The sequence below is a fragment of the Motacilla alba genome, chromosome 5 (genome assembly GCF_015832195.1).
Source record: "Motacilla alba alba isolate MOTALB_02 chromosome 5, Motacilla_alba_V1.0_pri, whole genome shotgun sequence".
In the NCBI taxonomy this organism is placed as follows: Eukaryota; Metazoa; Chordata; class Aves; order Passeriformes; family Motacillidae; genus Motacilla; species Motacilla alba.
This window is the reverse complement of record NC_052020.1, coordinates 6,644,561-6,663,027: the sequence shown is the minus strand read 5'-3', so window position 1 is coordinate 6,663,027 and position 18,467 is coordinate 6,644,561. Positions and strand designations below refer to the sequence as shown.

The window sequence follows — 18,467 nt, the reverse complement described above, 5'->3', positions numbered from 1 at the left end:
AAACTACCAAACAGGATAACCAACACTCGGAACTAAAGCAGAGTTGTTGGTTAGTTTGGAAAACCAAAAAAATCAAACCAAAACCCACAGAACCAAAAGAGTGTGACCTGATTCAGCCTACAGGACACACACCTGCACATTCTGGAGCGCCAGGCTCTCTCTGCTGCTCCCTCCATAGACAGAAAACCGGGGAGTTCGACCTGTCACCACACTGAAGATCCCCACAACAGTTTTCACAGCCGCATCGATGTTCAGGTTGATGTGGTAGCTGAGAGGAATTCAAGCACAGGTGACTCAGCCAGCACAATCTTACTATTTAGGATAGAAAAAAACCCCACCAAAAATCCACCCATCAAATGAGGTTTTAAAGCTGTTAAAATCTCAGATCTGGTAGGAAGAAACTTAGGAAAGAATAACGCTTTTCAGAGTCTGTTTCCAAAATCCCATGTCCTTTGCCAAATGCTTCTAAGTTTGCATTACTTTTACACTTTAGTAATAACATCTGTAGCATTCCTACTTAACCCACCTCCTATTCCTCTCTTATTTTTCCCCCTTTTTGAGTTTGAACATTTTAGATGTAGGTCTTTGCCAGAACATGACGTTTTTTCCCACCACTTCTGAGCTTGTACCTGCCTATTTGCTCAGCCAGCAGCTTGGCCCTGTTGCAGGTTTCCTGGGAGGAGTTCTCACTGGCCATGTAGCACGTGGTGAGGACACGCTTGCACAATTCCCGAGGATCCTCAGGGATGTAGGTCTCATCATTCGCAATCCTGCGTGCATCAGCCAGCACGTCTGCATCTGAGGACAGAGCAGAAGAAACAGAACAGGAGTGGAAATTGTTGTGCTCCTCCCTTTGCAGGATATGCAAATATCTTGTACATCCCTCGTGTTCCAATTAAGCTTTACGCTGCCCATGACTGCATCTAACTTCCCCAATCAAATAAAGGAATGACTGATTTTGCTTCTGATTTTGAGCACAGAAATGTTAAATCCTTTAGATCTACTGAAGAATTTTCATAGAAAACACGATCCACTGTGTACAAAGACTTAGCTAAAAGCATGAAGTCTGCTTAAAGCCAGAACTTAAAGAACTTAAACCATTCCTAACCATGCTTTTTAATGCTGCTTTTAATATAAGGGGAAAATTCTCAGAAGCTACATCAGCCAACATTTGTACAATAGTTCAAAGTCTAGAACAAAGTCTAGACAGAAACTAGTCTGAGTTCCACACCCAATTCTTGAACCCAAAATGGAAACTATTATGCCAATTCAGAGAATCTGAATTTGGACACACATTTTGACTGGAATTTCTGAAGAGATACAAAGGACTCCATGAGAACAACAACAAAAAAAGGATCTGCCATTAATAAGCTCTTGCAACTACTGCACCCAGCTAATATTAACTTATCCATAGCCATTAGTGAACATAGCTGGCCAGACACACAGATCTACTTACTGCCATTCTTGACTGCCAGGCAAACCTGGCGACACATGGAATACACTATGCAAGCTGTAGCAGAGCTGTCAATTCCACCACTCAGAGGTAGGAGAAATCCTGCCTTGAAAACAGAGCAAGGAAGAGGTTCCACACAGCAAAATAAGGAAAAAAAATACGTATTGTACCACTCAGAAACACACTCCTGTAGAAGAATGACAGGCATTTTCAAGGCTTCATATTGTTCAAGGTTTATATTCTCCTGGGGAAAAACAGAACAAACCACCCAGAGCAAATCCTCTGAAACTCTCATCAACTGGGTAATCAAACAAGCAGTCAATGTAAAACCCTTTGTCTAGAAAAAATTCTAGTTGTCTTTACCCTCTAGTAAGACAGAAATGCTAATAAAAAGGATTACATTTTTCATATCTACTTTACTATTACACTAATGACTACTTCATGTCACTCTGCTGCACTCAAGAAAGCACAATTCCTAAGGGAAGGGTGCACAGAGCATATTGAAGTCACACTTGGAATACAATTTTTAAGTCTGAATGAGCTACCAGGGAAAAACTAAAACTTTGCACCTTGGACTAACATCAGTTTGGGTTACCAGAAGCACGGGAAAACAATTTGGATTGTGCCTGTGGCACAAAAGAAGCTGTGTATGCCAAGGGAAAAACAAACCCAGTTGTTCTTACCTGTTTGCTGCGCCTTAAATAGTCCCAGAGCCAACATGCAGGTCCAAGGCTGAAATTACAGAACATGATTGCTCTGAGAAGGTTAGGGAATAACACCTAAGCAAGTCAACACATTTCCTTTACTTAAAGGAAACACCTGAACAACACCTTATTTTATCTCTTCCTTTGAGTTTTGTTTGTTTTTTTTTTAAACCAAAATAATTTTCAAGCAACAGATTCAGCATTTGATTACCTGATCTCCTCCTCAGGACTGTGGTGTCTCCACTGGATTGGCATACAAGTAGGAACAGCTAAATCATCAGGACACGACAGAGCAAAGTTCACTTTTACCCTGGGATAAGGATTCACTTTACTTGCCTAAGCAAGAGTATAGAAGAATTCAGAAGACACCAATTTTAACATAGTTAAAAAAAATCAGCTAAGATACTGTGAAAATCAAGACATGCAAATACTTCTTACATCCAGTAACTATTCAAAGTTGGCACAGTTTACAAACATGAAGAGTTCTCACCACCAGGTTACGAGATGAAATCTCTGCTCTGTAACTTCTTACATCCTCCAGGTCCAGAGTGGCAACCAGCACCTCCTGTGGAAAGGCTTTCACCATTAGATCACTCTACACAAACAGATAAACAATGCTTGGCAAAAGATTCAGCATCAGCTGTGGCAAAGGAAAAGGCAAGGAACGTTACTGGGGAAAGAGGGGGAGCTTGCACATAATGTGAGGAAAGCTAGATGACAAATCTACTATTTCCTGAAATCAAAGTGAAACCTCGTGTCCACAAAACTGGGTCATAATTAGAACACTGCAGTCTTTGCCCTTTCTTCCTTTAAATAAGGGAATCTCTATTAACAGGGTCTCTCCTCCTCATGGTGGTTGCATACAAAAATGTTTTCATGAAGCTCTTCCCTTGTGACAGTTCTTCCTTCATACAAAAGCAGGAGAGCTACTGTAGATAATCTGACTAGGAAAACACTCGGATCTAGTTGGATAGCATAATTAAAATACACCCTTTTTAGTCTAGAGATGTGGCCCTAGATCTGGAATGTTTGGAAGTGTTGAGCGTAAGTGTCCCAGCAGCTATGGGGTGTGGTTGGAATAGAGTATAAGATAATGTGTAAAAAGCAGCTTTACTCCCAAAGAGTTGCAGCCAGGCCAATTATCCAAGATCAGAAACAGGCGTGACTCACAGCTGTAACCAATAAGGAAGAACAGTCCTGTAAGACAGGGAGAACTGGGACCTAGAGCCAGTTGCTGTCTGGGCTTTGAAGAAGGAGCAGTGTTGAGAAGAACTACCCATGAGAAATCAGCAAGAAGGTATGGGACTCTTGCAATAAGATAACAACACTTTTACAATGAGAACACAACAATGGGGTGAATACATTACCACATCATCGAGTGAGAACTGGGATCCTTGTGCAACTGTTTCTCCATTCATGGAAATCATTGCACAGCCATCGTAATACAGACGATCACCATCACAGCCTTTCTGGTTTGCCAAAATATATATTCCACCATTCTGCCAGGGAAACAAACATGCAGGGAAGAGAAAAAAAAAAAAAAAAAAGCTGCTCAGAATGTAGCACCTGACAGGATGTTAAAAATCAAAATGTTGTTTCTCTGCTCCTGCCCTTCTTACAAATTTCCTCTCCCTTTACATTGTGAATGATTTAGGGCTGGGATTCTCCCTTGACAGGAGTCTCTTAGTAGCAAGAGTCATTCCCTCAACCCAAACAGAGAGAGCTGCACTTCTAAATTGAAATTCTGAGTTCAAACTGAGGTTGGGAAAAGCAGGAAGGTGATGACAGAAGCTGTGTTTGGATATCAGAGGAGAGAGCAGATACTGTTAAATGTAAGGAAAGTTGTGAAATTACAATGACAAAGCAGCTTTTTCACAGTGTAATGTACACTCATTGCTTTATTCTTGTCCCCATCACTGCTAGATAGGCTTACAGACCAAATAATAAGTGTCTTCTCATTTTTCTAACACACAAAACTTTCCAATAGAAAAGTGCACACCTTTGCTGTGGCAGAATTCACCAGATCCACCCGGGCGTGAGCCTTCCGCAGCACGTGGTGACTCCCGGAAGAGTTGGTGAAAATTTCCACGCCATCAAGTCCCATCTCGATGTGAGGGCTGTCACAGCAAAAGGCACAAAAATGAATCACTGCTGTGCTGTGAAAACTGCAAATGTCATTAAAAATCACTGACAAACAGAAACATTTATGTCACTGTCAGTTTTCTGCATGTCTTGGCTCAAACAAGGATAGGGCTTTCAAAAATATCTGTTTTCTTGCATTGCCCAACTCTTCTGTCAAAGACCAGCAGAGGTCAGGAGGGCTCAGTCTGTTCTAAATAAAATGCCTTCTACTCTACAGAAGGCCAGATCTCAAAGAAAGAGAGAATAACATAATCTTGGTCTGAAAGGGCAACATGGATATACACTTAAAGTCAGTAGTCCCATTTTCCTTGTCTCTTAGTAAATCCAAAAACAGAACCACAAGGAGAAGATGTTTACTGTTTTTTTTCTTTTTCCAATGTCGTAAGAAAGAAATACTAAAAAAAAAATAAATCACATCCTCAACACACAACATCTTCTGCAGTTACAAGGAAATTAATGTAACTGGGAGATTTGGAAAAGTATCAGGAATGTGAGCATGAGAGTTACTTGTAATTTATTTCCTTAGGTCACTCTTTTCATTCTGCTTGGTTTTGGTATTTCTCCCCTACCTTCTTGTTTCAAGTTGATTGACTTTAACAACCAACATTTCTTTGCCATCCTGCACCTAGCCTAATGAGGTCTTTCCCATGATGTATTTATTGCTCCTAATTATATTTTATCTTCCTGGCACTTTCTGAAAGATAAATTCACAGAAGAATAATAAGATCATTGCTTCAAACATTTCTTTCAGGCAGCTCCAGGGTATGTTTCAGATTACTTTTTATTTCTTCTTCTCCTTTACCTGTTTGGTGCCCAGAGTTCTTCACATATTTCTGCCCCTAGGCAGGTATCTTTGGTTGCTAGCACTGCATCCCCAAAAGGAACAGTTTCCTGAGGAAAAACAAGAACATTCTTACACACATGCAGCAGAACGAGCTGTTCAATTCAAAAACTTGAACTACAAATCTTAAGAAAGTATAAAAATTGAGTGCTTACTTATGTGAAATTAGTGACACAATATCAATCACATTATATCTTCTTTCATTGTATACCAAGTCAGATTAAAAAAAAAATCTGAAATGCAAATTTCTGGACTGATTGAATTTTTGTGTTTTAATTTCAGTAGTATTCAGATCCAGTACTTTGTTTAAGGACAGGAATGAAACAATCTACAAAACAAAGACTGTCGTCTGTTGCTAGGAATCACACTCACACTTTAGTGGGAACTAACATAAATTTTAGATGCTTCTGAACAAGTAAGGTTTAAATTATTTTTAATTTAGTTTTTTTTTAACCTAAAAACACATACTCAATTCTGGTCTCAAGCACAGATAAACTCAGTACCAAAATTGTGCAAAACATGGCAATCAAGTTCTGTATGTACAAATAACTGAGGCAGATTTAAAATCTACTTGCTTTGCTGCCACATACTAACATAAAAACTGTTAAATTATGCTCTCATTTAATGCAACTTTGAACCACCACTGAAACATATAAATCTACAACATGACTGGCCCCAGAATTTTGGAGACAACAGTTTTTAATTGCTGAATCTGGAAGATGCTAAATTTAAAAAAAACACAAGAGCTTACCTGTCCAGTCACTTCCTGAATTATCCTGGGCAGAAAATATTCCTCCACATGCCTAAATCAAATTAACAGATTGTGAATACATCATTACATAAATCACAGCATAAAAACATTCTCATCTCACCTTCTAACCCTGGTTAAAGAAACCATATTGAAATTGTACAGGGCTGTGTGTGTTTAAAAAAAATTAAAAAAAATAACAACAAACTTCATATTTTCTGTGGAATTAATCAGAAATGCTAACATTTTAAGATAGCAACATCTGTGCTTCAGAAAGGCAAGGTAAGCAATGCCCCACCCTGACTAGAAAGCAGACCTAACAAAGAACACACCATGCAAGACAAATGCCAGCTGGGAGTCTCTCTTTCTGCAGGATTGCTCCATGAGCAGTGCAGAACCAACTGGGCCTCAGAGGAGGGAGCAGAAGTGCTTTGCTGAGACCCTCAAGCTGGAATCATTCCCTGACTACAGGAGGAGTGCACAGCATCAGAGACGAGTGCCAGGCGTGTTCTGCAGCATCATAAGGTAGGCAGCTTTCACTCACTGCAGTGGTTGAAGTTCTGCCAGGGCTGATCCATTTCAGTGTTTGCCAGTTCAGTGCTGGGATGCAGCATGCAGGAGATAAACACAGCCCCTCCAGTCCTGAGCCGGCTGCTCTTAGAAAGCACACACCAGGAAAATGACACTTTACACTGGCTGTAGGATCAAACAGCCCCACTTTTTCCTTCCAGCTCAGCAACTCAGAGTTTGAGTGCTCAATAAGCTTCCTAACCAAGCTGCAGCCACGAAGCTTGGCTGGCTCTGCCCTGCTGCTCTCCCTGTAGCAGCCAATGGGGATTTGCTGTAGGTATTTCAACCCTGTTGCTGTGGCTGCAAACAGCAAGCTGTGCTTTTTAACACAATTCCTAGAGTTGCCGGAATACCTTGCTTTGCTCCATGGGGTGAACCATCTAAGTTCCCTGTAGTTTCCTGCATTTGCCAGTGATATTTTTGGTCTGATCAGAAGAATCTTCCTTAAATAAAACAAAACAGAGAAACTGAGTTAACACACGATGTACAGACAAACAAGCCTATATATGAACACTGATTGAGAACAACTTCTTTTTTTCTTTTATAATATAACATTTTTAAAGTTTCTTGCAGACTCAAGGGGTTTTTCTGAACTTTTCCAGAAAGCAGTGGGAATTTAGTTTCCACAAACCAGAAAAGAAAAAACAGATCATGAGAAACCTTAGTTGTCTCTCTCAGAAGTTAGCAAATAGGAAGATAAATCCATCACTCTAAGTAGCACTGAAGAATCTTGCTTGAAGTTCGGAACTGGGGTCTGAAAAGATAATGTGTTACCACACAAAACAACATCAAGAACGACTTACTTATTTAAAAAGATCACCCGACAATTGTAGCGAACATTTCTGTGCAGAACAGGCCTGTGAAAATAAGAACCAAAATCAGCAATGACTACACTCACTAAATGAAATTATAAAAAGCTACAGAATCTACTTTACTGCAAAAACTATTTGGAAGATCTCACCTGAGGGAATCAAGCAAAACAATATATGGAAGTTTTAGCTTCTAATTTTTTAGTTAAAGTAGTAGTTTGAAAAAATCTGAGTTACTGACTGTGCTGTCAATCTCAGATACATCAACTACTACCTGAGCCTTAGGAACATGAGCACACCAGAAGATTCCTCAAGGCTGGGCCAGGTTATTTAATCAAATGTGACCTCCTGTGATACTGCCAACGCAGTTCAAAACCAAACTAGCTTTACACAATTATATCAATACTAACACGTTAATATCACAGATATAATTTATCACCCTTCCGTGTCAGCTTCAATGAGTTCCACGTACACTTATGTTGTCTGTCAGTGAAAGCAGCCCCACACTCCCACAAGGCAGTCAATTTATGAAGCCCTTTGAGTTACACCTCACACAGAGTCTGACCTGTGGCAATAAGTACCAGACGTTAAGGTTTCCAATATATAACTGTAATTATCCTATTTCTCTCTTGAAGGGATCAGTCACCAGCAAACTTTGGAAGGATTACCTTTTAGAAAGTGTTGCAGTCCTGGTCATGGTAGTTAAAAGGGGAAAAGCAGTGCAGTTCCTAAGATATGTTTGACAGTTTGGTGCAGAGCCCTCGCTATCCAGAGCATGGCACAAGCAGCATTCCCTAAGAACTTATCCTTTTATCACAGGTTTACAAAAAAAAAACCCCAGAAAACTTACATTCCCACATCACAGATAATATCTTGAGTAGCTGGAGACTCCAAGAGCTTTTCCAGAACTTCAAACGAATGCAAGAGTGTGTCTGACTCATAAAAGTGATCTGAGCAGCCATAACCACTGTGTATAGAAACAAGGAGAAATCAAAAATTCAGCCAGATCACCACCAGAGCCAAAGAACCAAAACTACTTCAGACAGGGAGCATTTCACCCACATAGGTAATGTGAAAAATGCCAATCACTTGTTTTTAAAATTTTATAAGTTTAATGGTAATAAAATGGTTATAAAAATAGTAATATAATTAGAGTAATAAAAATTTGGACAATTAGGATTTAGGACAATACGAGACAATAAAAACAAAGAGTTACAGACAGTCCGGGTACCTCTTTCTGGGCAAAATAAGCCCGAAAAAGGGCCCACGTTAACAGAGGATTAACCCTTAAAAGCAACAGCCTGTTGCATATTCATCCACCTCATACATGATGCATAAATTCCATTCAAACAAAGGATTCTGTCTGGTCAGTGTCAACTTCTTCCTCTGAATCCTGACGGCCATCTTCAGGACTGAGCAAGGCGGGAAGAACTCGATAAGAGAGCGATAAATTCTTTTTCTTTGAAAGATTTAGGTGTCCTGTGGCTGCTATGTCAGCACGAGTCCTCTCTTTAAAGCGTATCTTCCATAGCATACTTTCTATTTTAACATTATGTAATAACCTAAAACTATATTTAACACACTACTTAAGAAAATTAATACAGCATAACTTTCTAACATAACACATATAATATTCGTTTTAATATTTGCGAAAAGCCAATCATAAAGTACACATTTTTCACAGGTAATTTATATAGAAAATGAAGAAGCAGTGCTGTCAACACCATCCCTACTTACAGCATTTGAAACTCTGCAGCGTTCTATATCACCCCATGATATTCCTTCCAGGATAGCAGCCTGGAAGGAAATCAAAGCACTGCAGCTCCCCTGAAGGAAAGCTCACTGAAACAGGTTTAAAATTATCGCTCCCAGTCAGGTTTCCGAGACAAGACACCCAACCCTGTGCTCACAACTGCAGTGCTTTCCTTGGCAGCGACGGCCGCAGCTCCGAGCACGGCTCCGGGCGCTGCAGCCCCTGGGGGCCAATGCTCCTCCTGGCTGTTCCTCCCCACCTCACTGGAACCGCATCAAACCAGGGCCAGCAAAGCGCCCTTACCAGATTTCCAGCTCTGGCCCAAGCCGGTACCGGGCTCCTTTGCTCTTGGCGATGTCGATACCTGCAAGAGTGTTGGGAGCGCAGTGCGTGGATCAGGCACGGGCTGCGCTGCCCGCAGCAGGAGGGAGGGAAGCAGGGAGAGGATGAGGCTTCCTGATGGCCGGGGACAGCCAGCCATCTCGGCACTCACTTCTGAAAATCCTCTCCAGGTTGCCCTCAAAGTCCAGAGCCCACTGGTTGAGGGCGCAGGTGGCCACGGTCACTGCCCGGCCCATGGCGGCCCCGCCGCCTTCCCCGCTGCTTCCGGGGCGGCGCCGGGCCGGGGCTGCCGGTCCCTGCTCCGGTCCCTCCTCCCGGTCCCTCCTCCGGCCACTCCTCCGGCCACTTCTCCCGGTCCCTCCTCCGGCCACTCCTCCGGTCTCTTCTCCCAGTCCCTCCTCCGGCCACTTCTCCCGATCCCTCCTCCGGTCCCTTCTCCCGGTCCCTCCTCCGGCCGCTCCTCCCGGTCCCTGCTCCGGTCCCTGCTCCGGTCCCTCCTCCCTGTTCCTTCTCTCGGCCACTCCTCCGGTCCCTTCTCCCGGTCTCTTCTCCCGATCCCCGCAGCAGCGCCTGCACCGTCAGTGCTTCCAGCCCGGCTCCATGCAGAGCCCGTTTCCCCCCGCGCTGTGGCTGCTCCGGCGCCGTGCGCTGCTGCACACCCTCAGGCGCTTCCCGCAGTTTTATCTCTCCCCAGAGCCCTGAATAACGGGAATGCAGCCTTAGCCCGCTTCTTAACCCTGCGGCTTCTATTGAGAAGTGTCCCTCAAACCGAGTTCAGAGTGCGGGTGCTGAAGGTAACTGGAACAGGGTGCGATCTTCTGTGTGTTGCTCTCATTTCAGCATCATCCCAGCGCCTTTCAGGGTGCTGAACCCAGAGAGGCTGACCTCTTCAAACTCCTGTCTCCCCTCTTATGTCCCTCATCACATATTTGGCTTCTGTGAGCTACCTTACACATGGGATTCTAACTTCTTTCTATGCTAGAATCAGAATTATTTAGGTTGCAAAAGACATGTAAGATCACTGAGTCCAACCACTAATCCAGCAGTGCCAAGCACTCCACTAAAGCATGTCCCCAGGAGCCACACACACACGGCTTTTACCTCCAGCAATGGAGACTCCACCACCACCCTGGGCAGTCTGTTCCCATGCCTGCCAACACTTTCCATGAAGAAACTTTTCAATGTCTGATCTAAACAAACCTTGCACAATTTGAGGCTATCTCCTCTTGTTGCTTGTCATTTGGGAGAAGAGTGTGCAGGCTACAGCCTCCCTTCAGGGAGTTGGAGAGTGTAAGATGCTTTCCTTGAGCCTCCTTTTCTCCAGGCTGAGACCTCCATCCCCCCTCCCTCCCCCCAGATCCATTCCCTTCTCTGGACACTCTCCAGGAACTCAATTATCTTGGATTAAGGTGCCCAAAACTGACCCCACAATTCAAGGCGGGTGCCCAGAACAGGGGGATGGTCACTGCCCTGGTCCTGCTGGCCACCCTACTGCTGACACATGCCAGGATGCCATTGTCCCTCTTGGCTACCTGGGCACACCTGGGCTGGTGTTCAGCAGCTCTCGGCCAGCCCCAAGGTCTTTCTCTGCGGGGCCCCTGGAAATTGCACAGAACGGTCAGTGAAACGTGGAGAGTTTAATAACGACTCAAGGCGGCCCAGTGTGGCCTAGGGAGGGGCTCCATGTTGTGACCCAGGTGCAGGTGTGCCCTGTATCCCCGGACACCATTCCCGCTCCATCAGCGGCGGGGCTCATCCCGCGGGAGCTCATCCCGCGCCGCCTCCCCGGCCGCGCGCGGGTACCGCGGCAGGGGGCGGGGCCCCGCGCCCCTCGCGCTCCTCGGCCCATGGGACGAGCGAGCGCGCGCCGCCAATGGGGAGCCGCGGGGTGGGCGGGGCGAGGCGGGGATTGGCTGAGGCCGTGGGGCGGGGGCGGGGCCCGGAGGGGCGGGCGCCGCCGGAGGGGCCGCAGGTGCGGCGCCGGCGGAGTGGCCGTGGGGAGCGGTGCGAGAGTGATCCCCCTCAGTGATCCCCCTCAGGGATCCCCGGCGAGAGAGCGGCCCCGGCCCCGGTAGGTGAGTGCGTTCCTTCCTTACCGTGCCTGGGATCAGGCCTGGAAGGGATCCAGCCGTGTGGGCAAAGGGGAGCGGCGAGCCGCCTTCCCCTCACGCCGCGTCTGAAAAGCAGCCTGCGGAGGGGAGGCTTATTCCTCTAAAGGAAATGAGTTAAAGGCGAAGTAGCGGAGATTCGGATTTGATGCGAGAGGATTTTTTTTTTTCCGCTGTTGGTGTGGCCAGGCGTTGGAAGAGGTTTCCCAGGAGGAGGTGGGTGGATGTGGATGGGCAGGCTCAGTCCGTGTCCGGATCATGGATCGGGTTCGCCGTGGCGAGGCACATGGAGCCTCAGTCAGTCCATAGCTCCGATTATGGGATGATGATCTTTAGCGTAAGAAGTGCTTGATCAGAGCGAAAGAAAGCTGAAGTGCATGTTCCACAGAGAGAGTTAGGCGATGCCGAGTAAATCATTCTCCATTCCCATTGATTTTTTTAATTAGATGGGATTGTATCTTGTTTTCTAGGGTGTAAATGACATATCTGGAGCAAGGACTCTGGGCAAAAATATCCAATTGACAAGGTGCTGTACCGATAATGTTACAGCAGTAGCAATTTCTCAAATTAAAAAAGGCAGTTAAGTTACAAAGGTTTAGGACAATGTGATGAAACTTTTTTTTTCCTTTTATGTCTACATGTAAGTAATAAGTGATTTATTATCTATGCATCTTAAAAGAAATTTCCAGTCAGCAAGCAGTTTAATAGAGTACTTTGATATCAGTGTTTTGATTAGGTTTTGCTGAATGTAAGTTCATAGGGTGAAATTGGTGAAAATTTTTTTGCTTCCTGACCTCCACCCTTACATTTTGTGTGCTCTGAATATATATATATATATAAAATCTATATAAGAGATTGTAGCAACTTTTATTTGTGATTCTCTTGTAGAGGCATAAGAATTACTGAGAACCAGCTGGAGTAACAGGATTCATATTTTCTTTCCTACAGGACATCATGGCAGCCCATCAGGAGAAAAAACTTGCTGAAGAAAGAAAACACCAAAACAATTCTAAAGCGTCTCAAGGCCAGTGGGGAAGAGCATGGTGAGAAAGCCAATGACCCCAAGCAGTCCTTGTATTTCCAATTGCTTCATTCTTGCTCTTAGAGACGCTGTATTCCTTTTAAACTTCCCTCTGTTAGTAACAGATTTTCGTGTTGCCCTACTCTGGAAAGCTCCTGGGTAATTTGCTGTAGCAACAGGTGCTGAAGAAGAGCTCTTCAGGTTTTTTAAGGCAGAGAGTTTGCCAGACGGTTTGGGTTAAAACACACTCCTTGCAAAAAAAGAAAAGCAAATAATAAAAATTGGTAAAATTTCTGGTGCTTTCAAGGAAATAAATATTTCCTGAGGTTTGGAAAGCAGGCATTTTGGCATCTGTGGCATTCCCAGCTGACAAGTCCTGCTGTAGCAAGATCTATGACTCATGAACCACTTCCCAAAGAGTTGGGCAAGTGTTAGAAGGGCATTGTACTGCAGCTGGGAACAGCAACAGTGACACAGAAAATTCAATGTATGGCTGTCCAAGGTCTGTCTTTTCCAACTTTCCAAGCTTTGCAAAATATTCTTGGGATTCCATTATCACTTCCAACTGAATACTCCACCAGTTAGAGCCGTGATTGCCATAAAAAAAGGTGAAGTCTGTAATAATAATAATAATCTGTTTTTTGGAGGGGAGATTTTATCTAATCTCTTGCTCCGATCAGCTAGCACAGTTTAGGGCAGTTTGTGGCAAAGTATGTTCCTTGCTGAGCTTTTTATGGCTGTTTGACCCCCAGACCCCCTGAGCACATTTTCTGTTTTCATCCAGTTAAATCTAGAAGGTGCACTGAAAAAACTGTCTGATGTAACTCATCTGCCTGAAACCTGTGGAGACAAAATGCTCTGTTTTGGATTACAGGGAGGTGGACTGGTTTTCCTTGGCAAGCATCCTTTTCCTGCTGATGTTTGCCCCACTGATTGTGTATTACTTCATCATGTCCTGTGCCCAGTACCAGTGCTCTCTGACTGATCCACTCCTGGACTTGCTGACAGGGAACAAGCATCTGTCGGACATCTGGAACAGGACTCCCATGCTGACCTATAGGGCTGCTGCCATTTATTCCCTTTGGGTCACTTTCCAGGTACATTATTGAGTTATGATCTGGATGCAGTGTCTGGTTTCTCCCACAGCTGTCAGATGAATCCTTCTACACAAAGGATGGTGGAATGTTGCACTGGTATTTACTCTTGTACTTGGAAAATAAGTATAATGGGAATATACAGAAGTATTCCTTGTGTGACGTGTTCCTTTAAGAGGTTTTTAAGAAAAAGCAGCTATATAACAACAGTACCCATTTGTTTTAAATGAATACACAAGAAACAAATCAAAATAAAAGGATGAGGATCCCAATGTAATTGCCAACTGTCTTGCCTCCCCACCAAAAAAGGATGACGGCCTTACATGAAATACATCTTTAGAGCTGTAGAGCAGCTTAAATGTATGACTAGTCTAAAAGCACAGCAGCTAAATATTGCCATTTTGGCTTTCCCAATACTTACTAGAAACTTCAGAAAAATGTTATATTTGGTATATGTACGTGAGGGATAGTGTTTTGAGGGGTTTTGTCTTGTATTTACTGTGAAACATTCTCTCTCTTTTAGGTGTTTTTGTACGTGTTCGTTCCTGATTTCTGCCATAAATTTCTCCCTGGCTACGTGGGAGGTGTACAAGAAGGTGCTGTCACCCCTGCTGGTAAGGTCTTCCTTGGGATACATGCACACCATGCCATCTTCTGAAAGGGTAGTATTTCTGTTCTTAGAGTCTTTAATAACCCGTATGTAACCAGAGGAAACGTGGACATAAATGCTCTCGCCTTCCTCACATGTTCAGTTCAAACAAAACTAGAAAGCAATCTAGGTCATCTTCTAGAATAAGTTATAGCATTTCTATCTCTTATAATTAATAAAACTGTTCATCTGGTAGGCACCACACCAGCAATGGAAAAGTACTGGTTGATAGTTTTGGCACTTAAATTTGTCAGTGGACTGTTGCTGGTATTTGACAAGATAGTTTTACCTGCTCAAGCTCCATTAACCCAAGGGACTTGGACAAAATGTGTGATGTGAACTGTTACTGGAGGCTTGTTACTCTAGCGAGTTGTGGGCAAAGTCTAAATTCAGTTTTGTGAGGAGAAAAACTCAGCATAACAAAGCCTAACGGGTACAGCAGAGTCTAATGGAACTTTCAGAAAATTACCTCAAGGTATTTAATTGGGCAATGAAGAGAGAGAGGTCATTTCATGAGCGCTTGATTGAGCTTCTGTGTATTCTGTGCACACCCAAATTAATCAAAAGCTGTAGTAATGCAGGGTCACTAACACTCCATTTTTTTCTTCATAATTTAGGGGTCGTGAATAAATATGAAATAAATGGACTTCAGGCCTGGATCATTACCCATGTGCTTTGGTTTGCAAATGCTTCTTGCTTCCACTTCTTCTCACCTACCATCATTTTTGACAACTGGATTCCTCTCCTGTGGTGTACCAATATCTTGGGATATGCAGTGTCCACCTTTGCAATGATCAAAGGCTACTTTTTCCCTACCAATGCAAAAGACTGGTATGTAGATTTTAGAAGTGAGGGAATACTAGGTATCAGAGATTAAAACTATTAAATAAAAATCAGGTACGTAAATTGTATGACAGGGTATATTTCACTGGCACAGAGAGCTGGCTCAGTGTATGGCAGTGAGTCATTGCTTCACCAGCTCCATCATGCTATGATGGTGTTTCACACTGCACACCATGGGTGTGCAGCCTCAATGTCACAGACACACCCATCCTAAAGACAGTTATACTTAGACTGTTCAGAAGTGTTACCAAGAGTAAACTCGAGCACCTGTGAAATTCTACAAATTATCTCTATTAATGTAATACTTTGGTCGGGTCAGTTTGTGTTACCTTGCACAACGTTACATGCTTTTATGGTTTTTATTATCACTACATCAAATTGTGTAATCAGAGTAGCAATTACCTGTATTTGTATATAATTGTGTGCATTTCCATTCTTTTTTTTTTTTACAGCAAAATCACTGGCAACTTCTTTTATGACTACATGATGGGGATTGAATTTAACCCTCGAATTGGGAAGTGGTTTGATTTCAAGCTGTTCTTCAATGGGCGCCCGGGGATTGTGGCCTGGACTCTAATCAACCTGTCCTTTGCTGCTAAACAACAGGAGCTGTACGGTGAAGTGACAAACTCCATGATCCTTGTCAACGTCCTCCAGGTAAATTCTGAGGAGGAAATTAAGAAACAAGTTTGGAAATAAGCTAGTGTGAAAGTAAGAAAAAAACCCTCCTTTTGTGGAGATGAAACGGAGGCATTTTTTCCTGGCCTGAAACAAGCTTATTCAGTGATGGGACTTCTTTGGATTTATTCCCCGGTCTGTGTAAATGAAAACCTGCTCAACAGAACCTCTGTCCCTCCTCTTTGTAACCCTGTGACTCTAAGGTGAACAGAGATCACAGTCAGTTGTGAGTTCCCTTCCCAAGTGTTTGTCCTTGAGTTGTATACTTGCCTTAGTCATCCTGTTATTGCTTTACCTGTCTAGAGAGATAGATATTGTGTATCCAGGTAGGTTGTATTTATGTGTAAGTTCTTCTTAACCGGGTTCAGAAATGTCTGGTTTTGAAGTGCTCACATGAAAACGCCAGTGAATTTTGAGATCACATCACAAGGCAGCACAGACATTAAGCTGATGCTGTTAAACAGGGTAACTAGTGACAGTGCTCTGTTATTAATGTGAAATTTTTCTATTGCAGGGTATTTATGTTCTGGACTTCTTTTGGAATGAAGCCTGGTACTTGAAAACCATTGATATCTGCCATGATCATTTTGGATGGTATTTGGGCTGGGGAGACTGTGTTTGGCTGCCTTACCTCTATACTTTGCAGGTAAAAATGTGTACACTGTGTATTTGGGCTACCAGGAGTGAAACTTTCCAGAAACATTCTTGCTAGCAGTTTAATTTGTTCCTGAGGTGTTTCTATGTAGTCCCGCTGAAATTATTGCAACATTCTTTGTAACAATTCTTCTGTGGGAAGGCTTCCTGTCCCTGCATGGATTTGACATATTTTCCTCTCCTGCCCTTCTTTTGTGCCTGTTTCTGTCATTGACAATTGTGTCTGCATACTTTTCTGAGTCCTTTAAATTTCCTTTCTTTTCACTCTTGCGTGTTGAGGGTCTTTTGGTTAGTGGTGGTTTGTCTAGGTTTTGTTCCTTGGGTTTTTCCTTCTGTCCAGTTTGCATCCTTGCACCTTCTCTCTTCTTATTTCACGAAGAAGTGCAATTTTGGACACAGAAAGAGAGAAGGAAACTCTGGGATGCAGAGTTCTCTGAAAGTTTTGTGCAGTTTTACTATTGCAGTAGATTTTTCTACTCCCTTCTTCTGGTCTGTTGAGGATCACTGTAGTCAAGGAATTGGTCTGGCATGTTGAGCCTCTGTTGGAAGTAAACGGCTGATTGTTTTTGTGCTCCCCAGGGTCTCTACTTGGTTTACCATCCTGTCCAGCTGTGCACAGCTTATGCCGTAGGGGTCTTGATGTTGGGCTTGCTGGGTTATTACATCTTCAGAATGACCAACCACCAGAAGGACCTGTTCCGTCGCACCAATGGCAACTGCAGGATCTGGGGGAAGAAGCCGGAGTACATCGAGTGCTCCTACACGTCCGTGGATGGCACCAAGTACTACAGCAAGCTGCTGACCTCGGGGTTTTGGGGCTGGGCCCGTCATTTCAACTACACGGGAGACCTGATGGGCTCGCTGGCCTATTGCCTGGCTTGCGGCTTTGAGCACATGCTGCCTTACTTCTACATCGTTTACATGACCATTCTGCTCACCCACCGCTGCCTTAGGGACGAGCACCGTTGCAGCAGCAAGTACGGGAAGGACTGGAAGTGCTACACTGCTGTAGTGCCCTACCGGCTCCTACCCGGGATATTTTAAGGCTAATACAGGATGCAGGGGAAAGAAAAAGGAAGAAACATGCAGGCAATACCATGTTTAAAGTAAATGAAGTGAGGCACTGAACTGCCCCATTTTTTTAGAAGACTCTTTTAATTGGAATACCCCTCTGAATCACCCCATTTCCAGATGAACTTGGAGTTTAAGAAAAGATGCATGTATGGAGACTCCTGAGAAATCCCAAAGCTGGGAGGTGGCCTTACCCTTGGATGGTAGCAGGGTTCTGGAAGCAGTTTGCAGTGCTTCAGGAGAGACAAAAAGAGTTCTGTCATCTCTTTAGGAAAGAAGTTTTCTGATGCGGCTGCTTGGGGCCACCAGAACCTACAATTGACAACAGCTGCAAAGGAGGTTTGGTTATTGATTGCTTGCCAAGAGACGAACAGAGGAAATACTGAAGAAGCTGGTCTGAAATAACTGTTACAATCTAAAACAAAAGTGAAAACTGTCATAAATTAGTGCAATTTTCAGCACCTGACAATAGGGATCATGACAAACTGAGTTTTATTTTGCTACTGAAACCAGACTGTGTGAAGCTACTGAGCTGAGCTGCTTGGGCTGGAGTAGATCTACTTTTTTTCCTAGTAGCTGGTATGGGCATCATTTTGGATTTGAGCTGAGACAAGTTGGTAACACAGGGATGTTTTCACTATTCCTGAGCAGTGTTTACACAGCATCAAAGCTTTTTTTGCATCTCACCCCGCCCACCAGGGAGTGGGCTGGGTGAGCAGAAGGAGCTGGGAGGGGACAAGGGCAGGACAGCTGACCCAAGGACTATCCCAGGCCATATGATATCATGCTCAGCACATAAAGCTGGAGGATGAAGGAAGTGGGTGATGTCAGTAGTGATGGTAATTGTCATTTCAAGTCACCACTACATGTGATGGAGCCCTGCTTTCCTGGAGATGGCTGAACATCCACCTGCAGGTGGCAATCTGCCTGATTTTGCTTTGTTTGTGTGCAGTTTTTCCTTTACCTATTAAACCATGTTTATCTCAA

The 18,467-nt window shown here is 43.7% G+C and overlaps 2 protein-coding genes across 4 annotated transcripts in view; one reads left to right on the top strand and one right to left on the bottom strand.

Annotated features, from left to right (window-relative positions):
• NADSYN1 (NAD synthetase 1) overlaps nt 1-9,696 on the bottom strand; it is a 15,431-nt gene extending 5,735 nt beyond the window's left edge. Inside the window, exons 1-15 of the mRNA XM_038138196.1 lie at nt 9,514-9,696; nt 9,324-9,384; nt 8,118-8,234; nt 7,262-7,315; nt 6,812-6,901; nt 5,892-5,943; nt 5,102-5,190; nt 4,157-4,274; nt 3,525-3,656; nt 2,648-2,722; nt 2,369-2,493; nt 2,137-2,185; nt 1,457-1,559; nt 630-798; nt 133-268 (exon numbers count right to left, since the gene is read on the bottom strand). Coding sequence (XP_037994124.1) covers nt 133-268; nt 630-798; nt 1,457-1,559; nt 2,137-2,185; nt 2,369-2,493; nt 2,648-2,722; nt 3,525-3,656; nt 4,157-4,274; nt 5,102-5,190; nt 5,892-5,943; nt 6,812-6,901; nt 7,262-7,315; nt 8,118-8,234; nt 9,324-9,384; nt 9,514-9,598 — 1,455 coding nt within the window. The 5' untranslated portion in view covers nt 9,599-9,696. The remainder of the gene's footprint in view (nt 1-132; nt 269-629; nt 799-1,456; nt 1,560-2,136; nt 2,186-2,368; nt 2,494-2,647; nt 2,723-3,524; nt 3,657-4,156; nt 4,275-5,101; nt 5,191-5,891; nt 5,944-6,811; nt 6,902-7,261; nt 7,316-8,117; nt 8,235-9,323; nt 9,385-9,513) is intronic.
• DHCR7 (7-dehydrocholesterol reductase) lies at nt 6,272-18,467 on the top strand. Of its 3 annotated transcripts, none has more exons than XM_038138199.1 (8): nt 6,272-6,413; nt 12,419-12,513; nt 13,366-13,588; nt 14,109-14,199; nt 14,852-15,065; nt 15,530-15,734; nt 16,270-16,401; nt 16,989-17,481. In XM_038138199.1, exons 2-8 carry the CDS (start codon nt 12,425-12,427, stop codon nt 17,451-17,453), a joined length of 1,419 nt encoding a protein of 472 aa, XP_037994127.1. In that variant the 5' UTR covers nt 6,272-6,413; nt 12,419-12,424; the 3' UTR covers nt 17,454-17,481. The 3 variants fall into 3 exon arrangements, with proteins under 3 accessions (XP_037994127.1, XP_037994125.1, XP_037994126.1); XM_038138197.1 differs by lacking the exon at nt 6,272-6,413 and adding an exon at nt 11,377-11,437 and having other exon boundaries at nt 16,989-18,467; XM_038138198.1 differs by lacking the exon at nt 6,272-6,413 and adding an exon at nt 11,392-11,433.

What these genes read in the sequence shown, in the direction of transcription:
- DHCR7 (XM_038138197.1), top strand. Translation starts at nt 12,425, where the DNA reads ATGGCAGCCCATCAGGAGAAAAAACTTGCTGAAGAAAGAAAACACCAA. An exon ending in TCCTTGTCAACGTCCTCCAG is followed by an intron (nt 15,735 to 16,269) that starts GTAAATTCTGAG and finishes TTTCTATTGCAG; the next exon opens with GGTATTTATGTTCTGGACTT. An exon ending in CTTACCTCTATACTTTGCAG is followed by an intron (nt 16,402 to 16,988) that starts GTAAAAATGTGT and finishes TGTGCTCCCCAG; the next exon opens with GGTCTCTACTTGGTTTACCA.